Here is a 25,404-nt window from a genome sequence, read left to right as displayed (position 1 = left end):
CCTGTGCTCCAACTAGTGATGAATACTACCCACTACCCAGGCAAACATGGGTGAGGAAAACACCCCAGCTGACTCCAAGAGCGACCAATAACTGAGCAGCAAAAGACCTTGCGGAGGTAGCCCCCAAGGTGACTTGTGGAAGATGGGCCCCAAGGGCAGTACTTACTGGGCCCCCTAGGAAAGGTGACCCTAGGCACATGCAGCTTGAGTACTTGTGAATATACTCCTGGCTTGTGCACCACCGAGGACAGCACTACACCACAAGGCACAGCACTGGAAATCTGGAGCCAGAATCACACGACCTTCAGCCTCACATCATCCACAGAACTGGGGAGTGGATAGCTGGTGAGGGAGGGTCTGGGGCTCCCCCTTCCCCCTCCCAGGAAAGGGGGAGCTGCACAGTCAGCAGCGTGGTGACGCCATCCTCGTTTTCATTTGGGCGAGTTCTATCCACTAGTTCGGCTTTCAGCAGCAATTTCTTAACCAGAATAGGGGGCTTGTTTTGGGCATTTACCTTTCTGAGTGCCTGACCCGGTCGATGGCAGACATAGAATGCTTCCAATCACAAGGGGGGTTTCTATAGGCCATTGCTCCTCATGCCTCTCTGAGGGGGGCCAGATTCTGGCTCGTGGTCCCTGGTAGGCCCTAGAACTCCATTTGCTTAGACTGATGCCAGGGTCAAATACATTTATATCAGCCCGGTTAGCTACGGGAAACCAAAGGGGCTCCCCCTGGAAAATATAAAAAAAACATGCACTTGTTTAGTGAGATTTATAACCCCTTGAAGAATAAATGCAATCATTAACATGGTGAAATTACACCCTAGATGCACTTGCCAAATAAATGGTAATGCAGGCAATCTATGGTCTCAGTCAGGATGCTCAACTAAACTTCTGAACTTGGCTCGAGCGTGGACAGAAAGCACAGGGACACCCAACGAGCCCAAGGCATACATCTGGTGGGGGCACACAACCCAGAGACACTGCATACAAAGGCTGGCAGGGCACCAACTGGCCACACCCAGGAAGACAGGGGAGGTGGCCGGGGAAGATAATTGGTGCTGGCTATCCTGGAACAATAGTTCTAGGCTGGGCAACTGCTGGGCTTTGTTTTATTTATTGCTTCACGAGTGTGTGTTATGTGCCTCCCACTTTACATGCCCTGTGTTGGTGGCTGGCTGATGTTGCCCATGCTCCTCCAGGGTTTGTCTTACCTGTAGGGATCAGGTTACCTCCTCTCAAGGTATCTATCTGGCTTCCAGATAATGTATTAGCTTTTGCCTCACTGCATGACCTATTGATGGAGAATGCTTATTTCTGGCTGTTTGCTAGTGTGACTTTTGTGTTTCACTCATTTCTACATGTTTCTTAATGCTTTGGCAGAAGGAGCACTTAAGTATTAAGATTGACTGGGTTTGTATCTAATGACATATGCTGCCTTCACTGAGAAACTATAAAATCAGGGGTTGGTGTTTGCATTGCCATGACACTCCCTACATATTTTGTTGATAGTTAGGGGCTGGTTACCTATAAAGAACCAGTTCCTAGTGGGTGAGAATAGCTCTGATTGACACTGGGCTTGAAAAGGTTGCATGCAATTTCCCAACATTACCAGCCGATAATCTTGGTATTCAACAGTCACCCTCGCAGCCTGATACTCAATGCAGGATCAAGAATCAACACTGCATCAACTGACCCAAAGCTGCACAAGTTCAATGGTGGTGAGAAACACACAAGATACTGAGCTGCAAGCACTCTGCTAGAGTGCCAAAACCCTTGTGATCAAATATTAGAGAGCAACTTACCATCAAAAACTGTGAAATAACCGCAATTCGCAATTGCAATTGTGGTTATTATTTAAAAATTGTAAAATAACCACAATTGCAGATATCGTGAGATCCGAGGGAAGACAGCTGACTGACTACACTTGAGCACATGCCTAATGCTCTGAGATATCTAAGCCCTGGAACAAGGAACCTGTGACATGGAATCAACAAAAAAGTGCCTTCACACGAGCATCCCACAAGAGTACAAGCAGCAACAGAGATCCACCACAGAACAATATGTAATTCACCCCTGGTCAAACAAACCAAGCAATCACCAAAAGTACCTGTACCAAAAGCCAAAGTCTCCTGTCTAGCTAGAAATGATAGATAAGGCTGAAGTTGATAAGGCCAAACCCTTTGACAAAAAGAACGAAACTTCCATTTCTGAAGAGCGCATGAAACCCACCAATCTGGCAACCAGAAATACGAGCCAACAGAGAAGACCACCTTCAGAAACAATCCTAGCATGTTCAGGGAAGTGATGAAATAATGGTGGCCATTCTCTATGTGCACTGCGAGGTGCTGGATGTATGCACGTTTTAGGACGTCCCGAACACTTTTACTGTAATGAGCAATCAATGGTTGAGTGGGTGTAGTACTAGCCTGCTATGCTTGTGGACTAGGTTCAAATTCTTGAGGGATCATTCGGAGTTATGTTGAAAAACTGATGCTTGGGACAATTCAAGTTTTACCCATTAACCCCTCAAAGAGTGGTTATCATGATGTGTTGATTCACAGGGTACTGTAGTTGCCATCATATGTTTATTTAAACTATTATTGTTTGGGTTTTACACATATGATACTAATGTTGATTTAATACCTCTATATGGATATAATGGAGTGTACCTTGACACAAAAAATTCCTGTACTGTTTCATGATATTGTTACTACTTTACAAATATTACTATGCGAATACAATAATCGTCACTGAATAAAATCAAAATTATAATTAGATGTTCATGGTGTTCACAACTCTTATGTTGTAATAAGGTATACCAGGTCAACCAACCATCATCGGAACATAATAAAGAAACTACAAAAGGCCTATTGACCCCATACGAGGTCAACGACAATTCAATACCCTCTCACAAGCATGATAAATATTGCCAGAACAAAAGTGGACTTGAAAAAAAAATTAGACAACAGAATCAACTGGATGTGTAGTGGATGTGTGTGCATGCAGATTCCTCCAAGCAATAGTGTGTTGGACGAAGTTATCACAAGTCAAGCCTGACTGAAGTCAGACTTGTGGGTGTAAAAATACTCTTGGAACTCACTCCGGATATGATCCAGATATCTTACTCACCGTAACCCTCTTCACTAAATACAGTCTTCTTCACAGTAACCACCTTGATTACCCAGGTATAGATGGGGGGTACCAGCGATAACTAACATCATCACTATCTTCCCTCGCCTTCATCATCACACCTACCCTTCACCACCTTTCCCATCCGTCCTTACAATTTACGATCACCCCAACTCTTCACCACCTTCCGTACCCATACCCACCTTCCCAACACTTCCCCACCAACCCAATCCTTCATCACTTTTCCAAATATTATTTATATTATATATACAGTGGCGCCTCAATTAACGAATTTAATCTGTTCCGCACCGAGCTCGTCATGTGAAAAACTCGTTTTGTGAAACGACAACAAATCTGTTGTCGGAGGTCTCCAAGAACTAGCGGGAACGCTCGTTACCAAGAGAAAGCTCGTCAGTCGAGACATATTTTCTGCGAGTAGCTTGCTTGTTACTCGAAATACTCGTAACTGAAGCCGCTCGTCACTTGAGGTTCCACTTCATATATATATTATATATATATATATATATATATATATATATATATATATTTTATTAAATATGACCGAAAAAGTAAGATTAATAATTCTAACACGAATTTTCTCAATCTTTCGTACATTATGCTTCACTGTTGGAGGTAAATCAAAAATCACTTCTCCAAAATTCATTTTTATTTCTAGTCTGACGCGACACGGGCGCGTTTCGTAAAACTTATTACATTTTCAAAGACTTCACAAATACACAACTGATTAGAACTTGCGTTTCCCTGATTTTATATCTACATTTGAGTGAGGTGGGAAGGGTGATGTGGCATTACATTTGAGTGAGGTGGGAAGGATGATGTGGCATTAGAGGATATTAATAGGGTATTAAAAGTATCAACACAAGACAGAACACGAAACAATGGATATTGAATAGAAGTGTTTGTAGAAAGCCTATTGGTCCATATTTCTTGATGCTTCTATATTGGAGCGGAGTCTTGAGGTGGGTAGAATATAGTTGTGCAATAATTGGCTGTTGATTGATGGTGTTGACTTCTTGATGTGTAGTGCCTCGCAAACGTCAAGCCGCCTGCTATCGCTGTATCTATCGATGATTTCTATGTTGTTTACTAGGATTTCTCTGGCGATGGTTTGGTTATGGGAAGAGATTATATGTTCCTTAATGGAGCCCTGTTGTTTATGCATCGTTAAACGCCTAGAAAGAGATGTTGTTGTCTTGCCTATATACTGGGTTTTTTGGAGCTTACAGTCCCCAAGTGGGCATTTGAAGGCATAGACGACGTTAGTCTCTTTTAAAGCGTTCTGTTTCGTGTCTGGAGAGTTTCTCATGAGTAGGCTGGCCGTTTTTCTGGTTTTATAGTAAATCGTCAGTTGTATCCTCTGATTTTTGTCTGTAGGGATAACGTTTCTATTAACAATATCTTTCAGGACCCTTTCCTCTGTTTTATGAGCTGTGGAAAAGAAGTTCCTGTAAAATAGTCTAATAGGGGGTATAGGTGTTGTGTTAGTTGTCTCTTCGGAGGTTGCATGGCTTTTCACTTTCCTTCTTATGATGTCTTCAATGAAACCATTGGAGAAGCCGTTATTGACTAGAACCTGCCTTACCCTACAGAGTTCTTCGTCGACTTGCTTCCATTCTGAGCTGTGGCTGAGAGCACGGTCGACGTATGCGTTAACAACACTCCTCTTGTACCTGTCAGGGCAGTCGCTGTTGGCATTTAGGCACATTCCTATGTTTGTTTCCTTTGTGTAGACTGCAGTGTGGAAACCTCCGCCCTTTTCCATGACTGTTACATCTAGAAAAGGCAGCTTCCCATCCTTTTCCGTCTCGTAAGTGAAACGCAGCACGGAACTCTGCTCAAATGCCTCCTTCAGCTCCTGCAGATGTCTGACATCAGGTACCTGTGTAAAAATGTCGTCAACATACCTGCAGTATATGGCCGGTTTCAAGTTCATGTCGACTAAGACTTTTTGCTCGATGGTACCCATGTAGAAGTTTGCAAACAGGACACCTAGGGGAGAACCCATAGCGACCCCATCTACTTGCTTATACATATGCCCATCCGGGCTCAAGAAGGGTGCCTCTTTAGTACAAGCTTGGAGTAGTTTCCTCAGAATACTTTCTGGCATGTCAAGAGGAGTACAGGCTGGATCACGATACACTCTGTCGGCTATCATTCCGATTGTCTCGTCCACAGGTACGTTTGTAAACAGCGATTCTACGTCCAACGAGGCTCTTATCCCTGTGGCCCGTGCGCCCCGCAGTAAGTCCACAAATTCCTTTGGAGACTTCAGGCTGAAGGCGCAAGGAACATAAGGAGTCAGCAGGCCGTTGAGTCGCTTTGCCAATCTGTACGTGGGTGTGGGTATCTGGCTAATGATTGGCCGAAGTGGGTTTCCAGGCTTGTGCGTCTTGACATTTCCATACGCATATCCAGGTTTATATTCCCCAATGATCTTTGGCAGGTGGAGTCCGGATTTCTTGGCGTTCACAGTTTCGATCAGTTTGTTGACCTTTGCTTTTAATTCGGCTGTAGTGTCCTTCGTTACCCTTTGGAACTTAGTTTGGTCAGAGAGTATGATGTTCATTTTCGCCAGATATTCGTCTTTTGTTATTCGTCGTCCTTCGTACGAAGGACACTACAGCCGAATTAAAAGCAAAGGTCAACAAACTGATCGAAACTGTGAACGCCAAGAAATCCGGACTCCACCTGCCAAAGATCATTGGGGAATATAAACCTGGATATGCGTATGGAAATGTCAAGACGCACAAGCCTGGAAACCCACTTCGGCCAATCATTAGCCAGATACCCACACCCACGTACAGATTGGCAAAGCGACTCAACGGCCTGCTGACTCCTTATGTTCCTTGCGCCTTCAGCCTGAAGTCTCCAAAGGAATTTGTGGACTTACTGCGGGGCGCACGGGCCACAGGGATAAGAGCCTCGTTGGACGTAGAATCGCTGTTTACAAACGTACCTGTGGACGAGACAATCGGAATGATAGCCGACAGAGTGTATCGTGATCCAGCCTGTACTCCTCTTGACATGCCAGAAAGTATTCTGAGGAAACTACTCCAAGCTTGTACTAAAGAGGCACCCTTCTTGAGCCCGGATGGGCATATGTATAAGCAAGTAGATGGGGTCGCTATGGGTTCTCCCCTAGGTGTCCTGTTTGCAAACTTCTACATGGGTACCATCGAGCAAAAAGTCTTAGTCGACATGAACTTGAAACCGGCCATATACTGCAGGTATGTTGACGACATTTTTACACAGGTACCTGATGTCAGACATCTGCAGGAGCTGAAGGAGGCATTTGAGCAGAGTTCCGTGCTGCGTTTCACTTACGAGACGGAAAAGGATGGGAAGCTGCCTTTTCTAGATGTAACAGTCATGGAAAAGGGCGGAGGTTTCCACACTGCAGTCTACACAAAGGAAACAAACATAGGAATGTGCCTAAATGCCAACAGCGACTGCCCTGACAGGTACAAGAGGAGTGTTGTTAACGCATACGTCGACCGTGCTCTCAGCCACAGCTCAGAATGGAAGCAAGTCGACGAAGAACTCTGTAGGGTAAGGCAGGTTCTAGTCAATAACGGCTTCTCCAATGGTTTCATTGAAGACATCATAAGAAGGAAAGTGAAAAGCCATGCAACCTCCGAAGAGACAACTAACACAACACCTATACCCCCTATTAGACTATTTTACAGGAACTTCTTTTCCACAGCTCATAAAACAGAGGAAAGGGTCCTGAAAGATATTGTTAATAGAAACGTTATCCCTACAGACAAAAATCAGAGGATACAACTGACGATTTACTATAAAACCAGAAAAACGGCCAGCCTACTCATGAGAAACTCTCCAGACACGAAACAGAACGCTTTAAAAGAGACTAACGTCGTCTATGCCTTCAAATGCCCACTTGGGGACTGTAAGCTCCAAAAAACCCAGTATATAGGCAAGACAACAACATCTCTTTCTAGGCGTTTAACGATGCATAAACAACAGGGCTCCATTAAGGAACATATAATCTCTTCCCATAACCAAACCATCGCCAGAGAAATCCTAGTAAACAACACAGAAATCATCGATAGATACAGCGATAGCAGGCGGCTTGACGTTTGCGAGGCACTACACATCAAGAAGTCAACACCATCAATCAACAGCCAATTATTGCACAACTATATTCTACCCACCTCAAGACTCCGCTCCAATATAGAAGCATCAAGAAATATGGACCAATAGGCTTTCTACAAACACTTCTATTCAATATCCATTGTTTCGTGTTCTGTCTTGTGTTGATACTTTTAATACCCTATTAATATCCTCTAATGCCACATCATCCTTCCCACCTCACTCAAATGTAATGCCACATCACCCTTCCCACCTCACTCAAATGTAGATATAAAATCAGGGAAACGCAAGTTCTAATCAGTTGTGTATTTGTGAAGTCTTTGAAAATGTAATAAGTTTTACGAAACGCGCCCGTGTCGCGTCAGACTAGAAATAAAAATGAATTTTGGAGAAGTGATTTTTGATTTACCTCCAACAGTGAAGCATAATGTACGAAAGATTGAGAAAATTCGTGTTAGAATTATTAATCTTACTTTTTCGGTCATATTTAATAAAATATGTCTACAGGAAAGACTGCTACCAAAATATACTAATATATATATATATATATATATATATATATATATATATATATATATAAGCCTATACTTGCATAAACCACAAGTGAAGATAAACAATCTTTGGACAACACCCACCAGTGGGACTCGAACCCAGAAAGCACAACTACCTTCCAGTAGCTGGCATAACTAGTATGCTTTAACCCACTACGCCATCAGACCTTACAAAAGAAGTAGATAGTTCGAGATATATATCTCAAACATCTCTACCTCCCGAAGGCACCAGATGAGTGAGGGGTCAGTCTGCATTTTTCGTCAAGCCACTGTCAATGTGAGAGAACTCGTGTCCAGCTTATAAGTCCCACTGGTGGGTGTTGTCCAAAGATTGTTTATCTTCACTTGTGGTTTATGCAAGTATAGGCTTATAAGCTGGACACGAGTTCTCTCACATTGACAGTGGCTTGACGAAAAATGCAGACTGACCCCTCACTCATCTGGTGCCTTCGGGAGGTAGAGATGTTTGAGATATATATCTCGAACTATCTACTTCTTTTGTAAGGTCTGATGGCGTAGTGGGTTAAAGCATACTAGTTATGCCAGCTACTGGAAGGTAGTTGTGCTTTCTGGGTTCGAGTCCCACTGGTGGGTGTTGTCCAAAGATTGTTTATCTTCACTTGTGGTTTATGCAAGTATAGGCTTATAAGCTGGACACGAGTTCTCTCACATTGACAGTGGCTTGACGAAAAATGCAGACTGACCCCTCACTCATCTGGTGCCTTCGGGAGGTAGAGATGTTTGAGATATATATCTCGAACTATCTACTTCTTTTGTAAGGTCTGATGGCGTAGTGGGTTAAAGCATACTAGTTATGCCAGCTACTGGAAGGTAGTTGTGCTTTCTGGGTTCGAGTCCCACTGGTGGGTGTTGTCCAAAGATTGTTTATCTTCACTTGTGGTTTATGCAAGTATAGGCTTATAAGCTGGACACGAGTTCTCTCACATTGACAGTGGCTTGACGAAAAATGCAGACTGACCCCTCACTCATCTGGTGCCTTCGGGAGGTAGAGATGTTTGAGATATATATCTCGAACTATCTACTTCTTTTGTAAGGTCTGATGGCGTAGTGGGTTAAAGCATACTAGTTATGCCAGCTACTGGAAGGTAGTTGTGCTTTCTGGGTTCGAGTCCCACTGGTGGGTGTTGTCCAAAGATTGTTTATATATATATATATATATATATATATATATATATATATATATATATATATATATATATATATATATATATATATATATATATATATATATATAACTGAAAACTCACACCCCAGAAGTGACTCGAACCCATACTCCCAGGAGCAACGCAACTGGTATGTACAAGACGCCTTAATCCACTTGACCATCACGACCGGACAAAATGAGGTGATAGCCGAAGCTATTTGAGCCACCCCACCGCCGGCACTCGGATGGTAATCTTGGGCATAGCATTTTACCAAATCACCTCATTCTTTGGGGCACACGTGAGGAACACAAATGCGAACAAGCCTGAATGGTCCCCAGGACAATATGCAACTGAAAACTCTCACCCCAGAAGTGACTCGAACCCATACTCCCAGGAGCAACGCAACTGGTATGTACAAGACGCCTTAATCCACTTGACCATCACGACCGGACAAAATGAGGTGATAGCCGAAGCTATTTGAGCCACCCCACCGACCGGCACTCGGATGGTAATCTTGGGCATAGCATTTGTGTTCCTCACGTGTGCCCCAAAGAATGAGGTGATTTGGTAAAATGCTATGCCCAAGATTACCATCCGAGTGCCGGCGGTGGGGTGGCTCAAATAGCTTCGGCTATCACCTCATTTTGTCCGGTCGTGATGGTCAAGTGGATTAAGGCGTCTTGTACATACCAGTTGCGTTGCTCCTGGGAGTATGGGTTCGAGTCACTTCTGGGGTGTGAGTTTTCAGTTGCATATTGTCCTGGGGACCATTCAGGCTTGTTCGCATATATATATATATATATATATATATATATATATATATATATATATATATATATGAAGGCTTATTAGGCAAATTGGGCCTTGCATAGTAGGCTGAGAAGTGCGTTCTGGCTACTAGGTACGACATATATATATATATATATATATATATATATATATATATATATATATATATATATATATATATATATATATATATATATATATATATATATATATTGGTGTATACTGGCAGCAGGTTTTCTTTCAAACATGTTTCATTGAATATGACCGCATATTCTGTATTTATTATTTTCTGGTTTAGGGCTTCTATCCCTCTAACTATTTTCTTAGCATCAGGGCTTAATTGGAATAGGAGTTCTCCAAAACTCATTTTCGTACTTTTAAGGTGAAGAAAAGAAGTGATTTACTATAGAGTGTATTACACTTATTTGTATAATTTGCACGACGTTTCGAACCTCCATGGTTCATTCTCAAGTGAACAGATCTTACAATACTAGTTGATTTTATACCCGCATTAGGTCAGATGATAATACAATGAAGGTGAAAACATGGGGGGATACATAAGGGATAAACATAGGGGCTACAGAAGGCTTATTGGCCCATACGAGGCATCTCCTATCTAAACACAAAGATTAATCCAGTGTAATTGGCCTGTTATGTTGGACACTGTCTTCTGTGTTGGCATCGATATGTTCTTGTCTTGTCCTTACTCTCATGTCTTACTTTACTCTACCCACCATGAGAGTAAGGACAAGACAAGAACATATCGATGCCAACACAGAAGACAATGTCCAACATAACAGGCCAATTACACTGGATTAATCTTTGTGTTTAGATAGGAGATGCCTCGTATGGGCCAATAAGCCTTCTGCAGCCCCTATGTTTATCCCTTATGTATCCCCCCATGTTTTCATCTTCATTGTATTATCACCTGACCTAATGCGGGTATAAAATCAACTAGTATTGTAAGATCTGTTCACTTGAGAATGAACCATGGAGGTTCGAAACGTCGTGCAAATTATACAAATAAGTGTAATACACTCTATAGTAAATCACTTCTTTTCTTCACCTTAAAAGTACGAAAATGAGTTTTGGAGAACTCCTATTCCAATTAAGCCCTGATGCTAAGAAAATAGTTAGAGGGATAGAAGCCCTACACCAGAAAATAATAAATACAGAATATACGGTCATATTCAATGAAACATATATATATATATATATATATATAACTGAAAACTATAATATTTTCAGTTGCATATGTCCTGGGGACCATTCAGGCTTGTTCGCATATATATATATATATATATATATATATATATATATATATATATATATATATATATATATATATATATATATATATATATATTATATATATATTATATATATACATTATATATATATGTCGTTCCTAGTAGCCAGAACGCACTTCTCAGCCTACTATGCAAGGCCCGATTTGCCTAATAAGCCAAGTTTTCCTGAATTAATATATTTTCTCTAATTTTTTTCTTATGAAATGATAAAGCTACCCATTTCATTATGTATGAGGTAATTTTTTTATTGGAGTTAAAATTAACGTAGATATATGACCGAACCTAACCAACCCTACCTAACCTAACCTAACCAATCTTTATAGGTTAGGTTCGGTTAGGTAGCCGAAAAAGTTAGGTTCGGTTAGGTAGAACCGTTACCCGTGAACGAGCACCAACTGGCATGCCGCGGCCTAATGTGTACAGTATACTCGTTCAGATTGATAACAAATTTTCATGTTACGTATTTATTTTGGTATAAAATTGTTCGCCATAAAAGGGGCGTATTTTAAAACTAGTTTCATAATAATAGAGCAATAAATCAAATTTTAACTAATATTTTACATTTTGGACGCTCATATATATAAAATTATTTGTATCTTTCAATTTTCCTGATATCACATTTTTGTGTTATATATTTCATTTTGGTATCAAATTGTTTACAATCTAAAGGCTCGCATTTTAAAACTACTCCCATAATAATAGCACAATAAATGGAATTTTAAAAAATATTTTAAAATTTGTAGCACAAAAGTATTTATAATCTTTCAAGTGTTCCGACCTCAATTGTCAGGCTACATCTTCAATATTGTATCAAATTGTGCGCATTCTAAAGGCGCTCATTTTAAAACCACTCCCAGATTGATCGGATAAATTTAAATTTTGTAATAAATATTTTAAAATGATTGATGCATCGACGAGTCAAACGTTCACTGTAAGGAGAATTTTTTTGACTATTCAGATAGTCAAAAAGAGTGTAATAGCGTTAATTTTACTTCCATTATTTTAAATGGGGAAATTCGTTTCTAAAGACGAGTTTTCCACATGATGAGCTCTGTACCGTGACGGATTAAACTCGTTAATCGAGGCTCCACTGTATAATATATATATATATATATATATATATATATATATATATATATATATATAACTGAAAACTCAGTTATATGGTCCCCTGTCCTGGGGACCATTCAGGCTTGTTCGCATATATATATATATATATATATATATATATGCGGAAAATCCACAGAGAAATATGAAATGAGGTGAACGTTTCGGCTTTGTTAAAGCCTTTGTCAACACCAGACTGGAGAAGGGAGAAGGGAGAAGGGGGGAAGATATATAGGCCGACACCTGACCACCCCATCCCAAGGGTTGGTCAGGTGTAATTAACCAAAAACAGGTATAGCTTAGCTTAGAATGGTCAAAGAGGATTAAGCGGTCAGAGAATAAGGATGAAAGATTAAAGAAAAGCCTCATGAACACACAATATATGAATATACAATTATAATGAGACATTGTAAGCCTCTCTATCAGAGTTGTTTCTTAAACTGTTGTGCAATATTATAACTTAAAAATGGATCAAGTTTGTACATTCCAGTACTGACATTAAGAAGATTTGGACACTGACTGATTAGAGCAGACTCAATCAAATTCCGTTCCACGAAATCCTCACAATTGGTAATGCTTTTTGCCCCATTCCAGTTAATATTGTGATCGCATAAACTCGTATGTAGATACAATGCATTAGACGTTTGGGCAGTTCTAATACTATAAGCATGTTGTGACAACCGCAATTGTAAGGACTTTCCTGTTTGTCCAAGGTACACAAAATCACAATCATTGCAGGGAATCGAATACACACAACCTGCTGTATCAGGGGAGTTTTTTATTAAATTGGATTTGATCGTACTATTAGTGAACACCAAATTTATATTAAGTTTCTTAAAAATCAGAGACAATTTTTCAAGTCCACTCGCATAAGGTACCACCAATGAGTTAATAATTTTTGGTTTCGCTTTAGGGACGTGATTATAAAACGTACGCTTGGCTTGTACAAACGAGAAATCCAAAAACCTCTTAGGATATTGTAAACTCTTCCCAATTTCATATATTTTAGCAATCTCTTCATCAAAAAACTCAGGGCTGCAAACCCTCAAAGCTCGTAGAAACATTCCTGAAAATACTGCCTGTTTAACTTTACTATGATGATTCGAATAAAAATGAACATACGACCCCACGTTGGTAGGTTTCCTATACACATTAAATTTGAACTTTCTAGTGACTCTATGAATCATAATGTCCAAAAACGGAAGAGTACCATTCTCCTCAGTCTCACAAGTGAATTTTATTGAAGGTACCAAAGAATTGAGTTCATTAAGAAAAACTATCTGGTCTTTGTCACACGGCCATAAGCACAAAATATCATCAACATACCTATACCAAACCACATTAGCCGGGATAATCCTGGATAAGATTTTTGTTTCAAAGAATTCCATATACAAATTGCTTAAAACTGGGGACAGGGGATTGCCCATCGCCATACCAAATGTTTGTTTGAAAAATTTTCCATTAAAACTAAAATAATTGTCTTTTATACACAATTTAATAAGTTCCAATACTTTATTGGTCTGCAAGCTCAAATTATATTTAGGCAGTTCCTCACGTAGAAATTCTAACAGATCATCAACAGGAACTTTAGTGAATAAAGAGGTCACATCGAAACTTATAAGTTTAAAATCAAAATTTAAATTCAGTGTGGATAGCTTATTAACTAAGTCCACATTGTTTGTCAAGTGTGAGTTGGAAATAGTACCAACTATAGGGGACAAAACTTTGACTAACCACTTAGAGAGTTTATAAGCCGCCGAACCAATTGAACTAATAATCGGCCTTGCCGGATTATCCCGGCTAATGTGGTTTGGTATAGGTATGTTGATGATATTTTGTGCTTATGGCCGTGTGACAAAGACCAGATAGTTTTTCTTAATGAACTCAATTCTTTGGTACCTTCAATAAAATTCACTTGTGAGACTGAGGAGAATGGTACTCTTCCGTTTTTGGACATTATGATTCATAGAGTCACTAGAAAGTTCAAATTTAATGTGTATAGGAAACCTACCAACGTGGGGTCGTATGTTCATTTTTATTCGAATCATCATAGTAAACTTAAACAGGCAGTATTTTCAGGAATGTTTCTACGAGCTTTGAGGGTTTGCAGCCCTGAGTTTTTTGATGAAGAGATTGCTAAAATATATGAAATTGGGAAGAGTTTACAATATCCTAAGAGGTTTTTAGATTTCTCGTTTGTACAAGCCAAGCGTACGTTTTATAATCACGTCCCTAAAGCGAAACCAAAAATTATTAACTCATTGGTGGTACCTTATGCGAGTGGACTTGAAAAATTGTCTCTGATTTTTAAGAAACTTAATATAAATTTGGTGTTCACTAATAGTACGATCAAATCCAATTTAATAAAAAACTCCCCTGATACAGCAGGTTGTGTGTATTCGATTCCCTGCAATGATTGTGATTTTGTGTACCTTGGACAAACAGGAAAGTCCTTACAATTGCGGTTGTCACAACATGCTTATAGTATTAGAACTGCCCAAACGTCTAATGCATTGTATCTACATACGAGTTTATGCGATCACAATATTAACTGGAATGGGGCAAAAAGCATTACCAATTGTGGGGATTTCGTGGAACGGAATTTGATTGAGTCTGCTCTAATCAGTCAGTGTCCAAATCTTCTTAATGTCAGTACTGGAATGTACAAACTTGATCCATTTTTAAGTTATAATATTGCACAACAGTTTAAGAAACAACTCTGATAGAGAGGCTTACAATGTCTCATTATAATTGTATATTCATATATTGTGTGTTCATGAGGCTTTTCTTTAATCTTTCATCCTTATTCTCTGACCGCTTAATCCTCTTTGACCATTCTAAGCTAAGCTATACCTGTTTTTGGTTAATTACACCTGACCAACCCTTGGGATGGGGTGGTCAGGTGTCGGCCTATATATCTTCCCCCCTTCTCCCTTCTCCTTAGTCAGTCTGGTGTTGACAAAGGCTTTAACAAAGCCGAAACGTTCACCTCATTTCATATTTCTCTGTGGATTTTCCGCATAAAATGATCAGTGTTTTGTGATCGTCAATTGCATATATATATATATGTCGTACCTAGTAGCCAGAACACACTTCTCCGCCTATTATGCAAGGCCCAATTTGCCTAATAAGCCAAGTTTTCATGAATTAATTGTTTTTCGACTACCTAACCTACCTAACCTAACCTAACTTTTTCTGCTACCTAACCTAACCTAACCTATAAAGATAGGTTAGGTTAGGTTAGGTAGGGTTGGTTAGGTTCGGTCATATATCTACGTTAATTTTAACTCCAATAAAATAAATTGACCTCATATATAATGAAATGGGTAGCTTTCTCATTTCATAAGAAAAAAATTCGAGAAAATATATTAATTCAGGAAAACTTGGCTTATTAGGCAAATCGGGCCTTGCATAGTAGGCTGAGAAGTGCGTTCTGGCTACTAGGTACGACATATATATATATATATATATGATGTACCTAGTAGCCAGAATGCACTTCTCAGCCTACTATGCAAGGCCCAATTTGCCTAATAAGCCAAGTTTTCATGAATTAATTGTTTTTCGACTACCTAACCTAACCTAACTTTTTCGGCTACCTAACCTAATCTATAAAGATAGGTTAGGTTAGGTAGGGTTGGTTAGGTTCGGTCATATATCTACGTTAATTTTAACTCCAATAAAAAAAAAAATTACCTCATACATAATGAAATGGGTAGCTTTATCATTTCATAAGAAAAAAATTAGAGAAAATATATAAATTCAGGAAAACTTGGCTTATTAGGCAAATCGGGCCTTGCATAGCATGCCGAGTACGACGTTCTGGCTACTAGGTACAATATATATATATATATATATATATATATATATATATATATATATATATATATATATATATATATATATATATATATATATATATATATATATATATATATATAATAAGACATATATATTATATAATAAGTTTATAATATATATATATATATATACATTTTTTTTATAACCTAGAAGGGGTACCACCTCTGGTGCAAGTGTAGGGACCCATAGCCTCGGAAAATAAAATAAAGAGTACTCAGAGAAGACCTTGTGGATCCTCACTGAACACACTGATATTTTCTTCTCCTACCACCCCTGTTCTTTTGGTATGTGTGTATATTTATCTAACTTTATTTGAAAATGTCATTACACAAAAAAATATATATATATACTTATTATATATATATATATATATATATATATATATATATATATATATATATATATATATATATATATCATGCATTGAGCCAGTTAGTAAGTCTAATAAATAAACAACAAACAACTATACAGTACTGGGATTATTCATATTAGTTGGTTATATACTACAAGATAAACTAAAAAGTTTAAATGAGAAATAAAGTGCATAGTGGTAGTTTTACCTTTAAAATTCAATAAAAAAAAGTAATCGTAACACTATGTAACAGTATTACCTACATTTTACAAATGCAGCACAGGCTGCAAGAGTTACCGTAGGCATGAGCTATTTACTACTGAGAGACACTTCTGTATTTACAATGAGGAAAGCAGAGGTCATCACAATATTTGTCTATTTAGAGGTAAGTACAGTACTGGTAACAATTTAAGTATTAAATAACAAAACAGAAGTAAGAAGGATTAGGAAATCAAATATGAAGCAATTGGGAAATCCTGCAAAATACTCTATCCTACTCCAACCTGAATAAAAACTGTTCTGACCCCAATGTGGGGTAGCAGAGGCCTGAGCCTGGACTGGTAAGTAGTCTGGGGTGGGGTCGTTAGCCAGGATTTGCTCGTTATCTCTAGCAGGGGCTTTAGGTTTAGCCTCCTCCTCCTTCTCCTCCTTATGCGAGTGTGCATAGTGGTAAGTTAGGCCAGGCCGCGTCTTGTACCGCATCCCACACACTGCAACACACCAGTAAATATGCCGCACACACTCCACACTTTCAGATCAACTTTAATAACATAAGATAGTAGAAATAAAACTTACCACACATCGACCACCCAAAGCATTACAGAGCTCAATGAATAATTTAAGAACAATTCAAGAATGAATAATTTTAGCTTCAAAAATGCTAAGTATTTATATAACAAAACATAGCTTTAACAATGCTAAGTATTTATATAACAAAAAATTTGAGAACTCAACATGAAGAGCCTTGATTTTTATTTTAACTTTACTATTAAGCAAAATCTTTTAAAATAAATAATTGGTAAACAATAATACAGTGGATGGATTAGATTTTATGGCACTTCAAAATGTAATTACATTTAAAGTTTTACTAATTGGATTATTAACACAAATACACAGAAGTGTTGAAATACTGAATAATTTCACATAATGACTTAGGTTGAGTCATAAATATATAAAGAATAAATGTTGAGTCTGGTAATGGTAAACATTGCCACCTGGAGTGACCATCAGTAATACAGAGAAAGTAATATACAAGCACCAATAAACCACTTTCTAAGAATCACAGAAGTCAAAACCAATAACAGAAAGAGCAACTCATCAAATTTAACAAAGTACAATAAAATGGTAACTTAAATTACAGAAGAAAAAAGGAAGCGACCAAATACAGAGAACACAGCGGCTTCTGAATGAATGGCAGTCACAGCAAGACTCAAATCCTATTTTAAATCAGAATCATCTAAAAAGAATACAAATTACAGAGATCAACAATGGAATAAACAATTACACAATTTACAAGATTTTACTACTTGTACAATTACTTGTAATAGTAAATTAAAAAGTAATGCAGCAGTAATTACAAAAATGCAGCAACTATAGTAGAATTTTAACAATACTGGGAACTAATAGCTACACTAGAAACCAAGAAAAATAAAAAAACTGACATAGCTACAACTGAAGTAGCAAGAGAAGTAAAAAAATAGAGCAGCAACAACTACATTATATGCAGCTACAGTAGCAATAACTATTGCAGCAACAGCAGCAGTGAAGCTGCATCTTCAACTACAATACCCTATTTGCTTCCAACAGATATTACAGTACCAACAATGCAGAAACAGCAGCAGCATAAACACAGCATCAACAGTAGTTGCAGTGACTACAGAAAAAATCATTGTAGAAGCTACAACAGGAACAGAATCTGCTACAAGAAGGGCCATTTCGTTATCTTACTACAAAATAACTGACTACAATTACTGCATAAACATTGTAGACATTAGAGCATGTTATATAACTTTAAAGTCATTGTACTGGCACAAGTAAAATTTTGTTTAAATGAATCATATCTGTATGGGGGAAAAAAAAATAAACAGTGGCATTAGCGCTAATCATACCTATAATATACAGTGTACCACAAATTATTAAAACACATTCAAGCAATGGATAACAAAATAAAAACAAGTTAACCAAAATAGCAATTACAGCACATACACTGCTCGACACCTTCATAGGTCCAAGAGAAATGAATAAATAGTAAAATAAATAATTGCAGAAACTTATTAGTTCTATATAAAAGAAGAGTTCAGTAGAAATATTAAAGCAATTTTTTACTCTAGCATCTTTTAATTTTAAATGTTTTAATATATTTTGGAATAAAATTAATGTATACCTATACCCCCTAAGAGGAAAACATAGATAGCAGTCAATCATTGGCATTAATGTGACGCGTGGCCATTTTGTTTGGTTTGTGGAAAGAACACAAGCATTGAATATTGTGCCTACAGTACAGTTTAGCACCAGTAACAAAATAAGAGAAATTATAAATCATCTTTTTTAGCAGTCTTAAATGTATTATAAATGTGAAGAAAAGGACAGGTGATAAATGCTCATGGGTAACAACAGAAAGCCATTAAAATAGTGCTGATTGAAAGCAGACAGGAATAACAAATACTGGAAGCTACTAATACATTCTTAAATGATCTTATAATGTAAGCTGATTCAAGTACAATACAATACATAAGAAACCAGCATTGAATGTAATGAAACGCCATTTTTTGGGCAAGTCCCAGAGGCTCCCCGGAGCTTATTAGGCTGATATGCTAATGTTAGACTTTGGCATCAGTCATGTGTATGGAGTTCTTATGGGCCTACTGGGGACCACGAGCCAGAACCTGGCCCCCTCTAGAGAGGCAAGGGGAGCAATGGCCTACAGAAACCCCCGTGTAATTGGAAGCATTCTATGTCTGCCATCGACCGGGTTAGGCACCCAGAAAGGTAGGCGTCCCAAAAGAAAGTCCCTATTCTGGTGAAAATTGCAACCAAAAGCTGAACGAGTGGATAGAACTCCCCCAAACAAAAACGAGCAAACAAGTATGACGTCATCTGTCGTTGCGCCGCTGTCTGTGCAGCCCCCCCCCCCCCGGGAGGGGGAAGGGGCAGCCCCAGACCTACCCCGCCCCAGTTCTGAGGCTAGATGTCAAAACACGTGAAAAAAAACGCCGACCAGAGATAGGGAGGGATGCCGGGGAGCCTCCGGGTCTCACCCAGAAAATGACGTTTCATTACATTCAAGGCTCGTTTTCTGGGGTGAGCCTCTACGGCTCTGTTACGAACCCGATTCCATCGTCGGAGCACGGAGCAGTGACGTCAATGCCATCTGTGAGTCCGCTCCCGAAACCCCCCACAAATTGGACGACGCCATCTAGTGGTGACAGGATTATACCAGCAAGAGGCGCTAGATTCCTGCCCTAGTCAGCTCAACAGGTAGCTGGTGCTGACCTCTGGTGAGGTGGCGCCTAGAAAATCAGCGCCATCTGTTATAGGAGGAGTTGTATGTCTGTCAGAGTACGTAAATGATGTTTCCTAGTGTCCCACGTACTGACCAGTGTACTGATAACGTGTCTGTATGCACAGAGTCGACGTAGGGCTGCTGTAGTACGAGGACAGTCAAGTCTACCCAGGGCAGCCAATAGCTCTCTACTCCATTCTGCTTTACGGAAGCAGTGAGCCGCTGCTGGAGAAGAACTGTGTACTGTTAGTGTTCTACTGTCTGCCTGTGAAGTGGCAGGGACAGAATTCGGCGTACCCGGGACTGGCTAACGGAAGAGACGACTGACAGTAAGGTGCTACAGAGAAGTGTAACCAGCGAGTTGCAAGAAGGTCCTGCCAGGGGTTCGCTACCCTTGTATTTATACATGAAGAGGCCCAGCAGCGCGAGGCTGATGTTCTCTGCCAGCACCAGGCTAGAAAGTGATTGTAGGCGTGCACGAAGAGCACCTAGTGAGACTGTGTTTTGGCTGGCCCGTGGCTAGGGTAGACTCGTTGGTGTTTCCCAGTACTGTGTGTTGAGGAAACACGGTAGCTGATAAGACTGCATCGATCGAGCATCGAGGAGCGCTTAGTGTCCTATGAGAGAGACACTTGTGTACATATTAAGTGTAGTAACACTTCCTTTAGGATTACATATGAGGTGATGGGAAAGTGATTATACAGTATGTGAATATATTGATAATTAATGAAGTGTCGTATTCACTGCACCTTCCCCATTGTGTTTTACTTGCACTTGTGTTTTACCGAGCTCACTCCTTGAAAGCCACTACTAACTTGGGGCCGGATACCAGAACTTAGCAAAGAACCCGGTTGCGACCCATTGTGGCTGTAACAGGCTTCCCAGAGCTAACTACCCACAGAGGAAAAGAATAGGGACTTACCCGGGAGGTGGTTGCTGCTCACTCCTCAACCCGAAGTCGAGACAACTGGCTGCATCCGCCGACCCAAAGCGACATAGGCCCGAACGGGCCCAGGAACGTTTACAAGGTAACGAGCAGCCAGGACCCCTGTTCGACCGCCAAAATCCCCACGCCCGAATGTCAGCCCAGGACATATTGCTAAAGACGGCGGCAAGAGCCGCGAACTTGTGGACGTCATGGGCACAGGGATAGACCACAGGCTGGCTAGCCTTAATAACCCTGCGGACGACCTGGAAGTCCCGCACCCTCAAATAGGAAAGAAGGGAAACCGGATCAACCCAAAGCGCATCCACGGACGCATATTTGGTGAGCAAATAACGGCAGAGAGCCGCAACCAGACACAAAACATGATGCACCCCCGGCCGAACCAACCAAGCATCAACAACATCAGGAACCCCTCCGGAATGCAGCAGGTCTCATTCTTCCCCAGAAAAGGAGGAGAACGCTATAGACAAACAAACCAATCACCCAGACCGAAGGAGCAGAAACCTCTGCGAAGGAGGAGAGCATGAAGCTCAACCACCAGACCCCCAGAGGCCAACGCCAATAAGAAAAAGAGCCTTCGAAAAATAATCCGGAACCGAAGGGGCCACAACAAAATGAGGAGAAGAAAGAAAAGAGAGCACTCTGTCCAATGACCAGGACAGCTCAGGCGGTGCATGAGCAGGCTGGTGGTGAAACAACGTCCGAGACAGCTTGTGAAACGGCGCAGACGTGACACCAATACCAAAAGCAAGGTGAAGCGGCTCCTCCAGCGCCGCACGATACGAGGCGACAGTGTTTGGCATAAGAAGACGGTCCTAGAACAACCAAGAGAGAAAGGACAACACCACCCTAACAGAAAGCGAAGTACAACGACGAACACGTAAGAAGAACCGGAAGGACCGCCAGGAAACTTCATACTGCCGCCGAGACGAAGCCTGCAGGTGAGACTCTAATAAGGAAGCCACCTGATCACAATAGAGATGATGATAAACTCGAGTCAAAATACCATACGCGAAGACTCGAGAAGAAGATCGAACCATCCACGTGACGTACCGGTCCGATCTGCTGGAAAAGGCAGAGCTGCGGAAAAACCTCCGGGTTTGGACACCGAGCAAGCAGCGCCTAAAACCACGGCTGGGCCAGCCACCAAGGGGCCAAGAGGACAACTCTCCCCTGGTAAGTCTCTACGCGAATCAGGACCTGGAGCAACAGCTAAACCGGGGGAAAGAGGTACAGGAACCCCCACCTCAACCAGTCCTGCCGAAAGGCGTCGACTCTGACGGCCTCGCAGTCGGGAAGGGTGCCACATACAGGGGAAGGCGCCACGACCACACTGACACGAAGAGGTCCACCTTGGGGCATCCGAACGTCTGGAAAAGCCAACGGAAGGAGTCGGTGTCTACCGTACATTCCGTGGAGAGAGGAACGAAACGAGACAGGCCGTCGGCCAAGGCATTGGACACTCCCCACACATGAACTGCCAGGAGAGCCAAACCCCGCGAACTCAGCAGACGAGTCACCCGAAGCAACCAGCGCCAAAGAGCCAAGGACCGCATCGAACACCCCTGGTTCAGACAATGAACCACCGGGGAGCAGTCCGAATGGAGCCGGATCGTCGACCCGTAGGCGACTTGAACCCTCCAAAGAGCAAACCACACTGCTGCGAACTCCCGCACAGTGCTGTGGGCTCGACGGAAGGACGGACCGCAATGCCCCTGACCAGCCTGGTGAGCACTGGTCACAAAGCCTCAGCTGAGAGACGACGCGTCCATGAACACATCGAGCCGATAGCATCAGCCTTCAGAACTGGGGTGTGGATCGCCGGCGCGGTAGGTCTGGGGCTGCCCCTTTCCCCTCACAGGGAGGGGGGGGGGGGCTGCGCAGACAGTGTAATTACCTAAGTGTAGTTACAGGATGAGAGCTACTCTCGTGGTGTCCCGTCTTCCCAGCACTCTTTGTCATATAACGCTTTGAAACTACTGACGGTCTTGGCCTCCACCACCTTCTCCCCTAACTTGTTCCAACCGTCTACCACTCTGTTTGCGAAAGTGAATTTTCATATATTTCTTCGGCATCTATGTTTAGCTAGTTTATATCTATGACCTCTTGTTCTTAAAGTTCCAGGTCTCAGGAAATCTTCCCTATCGATTTTATCAATTCCTGTACTATTTTGTATGTAGTGATCATATCACCTCTTTTTCTTCTGTCTTCTAGTTTTGGCATATTTAATGCCTCTAACCTCTCCTCGTAACTCTTGCCCTTCAGTTCTGGGAGCCACTTAGTAGCATGTCTTTGCACCTTTTCCAGTTTGTTGATGTGCTTCTTAAGATATGGGCACCACACAACTGCTGCATATTCTAGCTTTGGCCTAACAAAAGTCGTGAACAATTTCTTTAGTATATCGCCATCCATGTATTTAAAAGCAATTCTGAAGTTAGAAAGCGTGGCATAGGCTCCTCGCACAATATTCTTTATATGGTCCTCAGGTGATAGTTTTCTATCTAGAACCACCCCTAGATCTCTTTCTTTATCAGAATTCTTTAAAGATTTCTCACATAATATATAGGTTGTGTGGGGTCTATGTTCTCCTATTCCACATTCCATAACATGGCATTTATTAACATTAAATTCCATTTGCCATGTGGCGCTCCATGTACTTATTTTGTCCTGGTCTTCTTGAAGGGCATGACAATCATCTAAGTTTCTTATCCTTCCTATTATCTTAGCATCATCAGCAAACATGTTCATATAATTCTATATACTACCAACTGGTAGATCATTTATGTAGACAATAAACATCACTGGTGCAAGAACTGAACCCTGTGGTACTCCACTTGTGACATTTCTCCAGTCCGATACATTGCCTCTGATCACAGCCCTCATTTTTCTATCAGTCAGAAAATTTTTCATCCATGTTAGAAGCGTACCTGTCACTCCTCCAATATTTTCCAGTTTCCAGAACAACCTCTTATGTGGAACTCGGTCGAAAGTTTTTTTTAGGTCCAGATAGATGCAGTCAACCCAACCATCTCTTTCCTGTAATACCTCTGTTGCTCGATCATAGACACTGAGTAAATTCGATACACAGGATCTTCCAGATCGAAAACCATACTGCCTGTCTGATATTATATCATTTCTCTCCAGGTGTTCTACCCATTTAGTTTTGATTATTTTTTCCAATATTTTGACTATTACACTTGTCAATGATACCGGTCTATAATTAAGGGGGTCTTCCCTGCTTCCACTTTTGTAGATTGGAACTATGTTAGCCTTTTTCCACACATCAGCTACAACTCCTGTATACAGGGATCACGCCACTGTATACAGTGGCGTGACGACTGATGTCATCATACTAGTTTGCTCATTTTTGTTTGCGGAGTTCTATCCACTTGTTCGGCTTTTGGTTGCAATTTTCACCAGAATAGGGGTTTGTTTTGGGACACCTACCTTTCTGGGTGCCTAACCCGGTGGATGTCTCACACACAATGCTTCCAATTACACGGGGGTTTCTATAGGCCATTGGTCCCCCTTGCCTCTCTAGACGGGGACAGGTTCTGGCTCGTGGTCCCCGGTAGGCCCATAAAAACTCAATACACATGACTGATGCCAAAGTCTGACATTAGCATATCAGCCTAGTAAGCTCTGAAGAGCCGTAGGGGCTACCCCCCCAAAAAACCAGCGTAGATTATAATGAAACGCCATTTTCTAGGCGAGACTTGCGAGGCTCCCTGGAGCTATCCGGGCCGACATGAATGTATTAGACCCTAGCATCAGTCAAGTGCATCGAGTTCTACGTCTACCGGGGACCACGAGCCAGAACCTGGCCCCCTCAGAGAAGCACAAGGAGCAATGGCCTATAGAAACTCCAATGTGGTTGGAAGCATTCTATATCTGTCATCGACTGGGTCAGGCGCCCAGAAAGGTAGGCACCCCAAAATAAACCTCTATTCTGGTGAAAATATAGCTACTGAAAACTGAAGCCTCCCGGTCTCACCCAGAAAATGGCGTTTTATTACATTCAATGCCGGTTTTCTGGGTGAAGCCCTGATGGCACCCTGGAGCTACTTACCCAAAGACAGTAACAAGAGGGACTTACCCGGGAAGCAGTCGACCCTCACTTCTCAACACGACGTCGAGACAATTGGCTGACACCTCTGACCAATGAGACACAGGCCCGACTATGCCCAAGAACTCTGACAAGGTAGTGAGCGGCCAAGATACTGTTTGACCTCAAAAAAAGAAAAAAAACCATGTCTGAATATGAGCCCAAGACATGTTACCGAAGACGGTAGCCAGTGCAGGAAACTTACGAATGTCGTGGGCACGAGGATAGATCGCAGGCTGGTTAGACCGAATAACCCTGCGGACGACCTGGGAGATTCGAATACTGAAACAGTGAAAAAGGGAAACCGGGTCAACCCAAAAAGCATCCCCCAGCCACCGAAGCCGTGGCATGCAGGTAACGGCGGAGAGCCACAACCGGACATAGCACATGATGCACCCCCGGCCTGACAAACCAAGCATCAGCAATGCAATGGAACCCTTCGGAAACCAGCAGTCT

General features: G+C 41.2%; 1 protein-coding gene across 1 annotated transcript in view; it reads right to left on the bottom strand.

The window, feature by feature from the left end:
• The window catches only part of LOC123774126 (zinc finger protein ubi-d4), a 133,115-nt gene that overhangs the window by 48,020 nt on the left and 59,691 nt on the right, over positions 1 to 25,404 (bottom strand). The window contains exon 8 of the mRNA XM_045768359.2: positions 16,920 to 17,105. Within this exon, the coding sequence (XP_045624315.2) occupies positions 16,920 to 17,105 (186 nt within the window). The remainder of the gene's footprint in view (positions 1 to 16,919; positions 17,106 to 25,404) is intronic.

The sequence above is a fragment of the Procambarus clarkii genome, chromosome 1 (assembly GCF_040958095.1).
Source record: "Procambarus clarkii isolate CNS0578487 chromosome 1, FALCON_Pclarkii_2.0, whole genome shotgun sequence".
Taxonomy (NCBI): Eukaryota; Metazoa; Arthropoda; class Malacostraca; order Decapoda; family Cambaridae; genus Procambarus; species Procambarus clarkii.
This window is presented reverse-complemented; position numbering and strand designations above follow the sequence as displayed.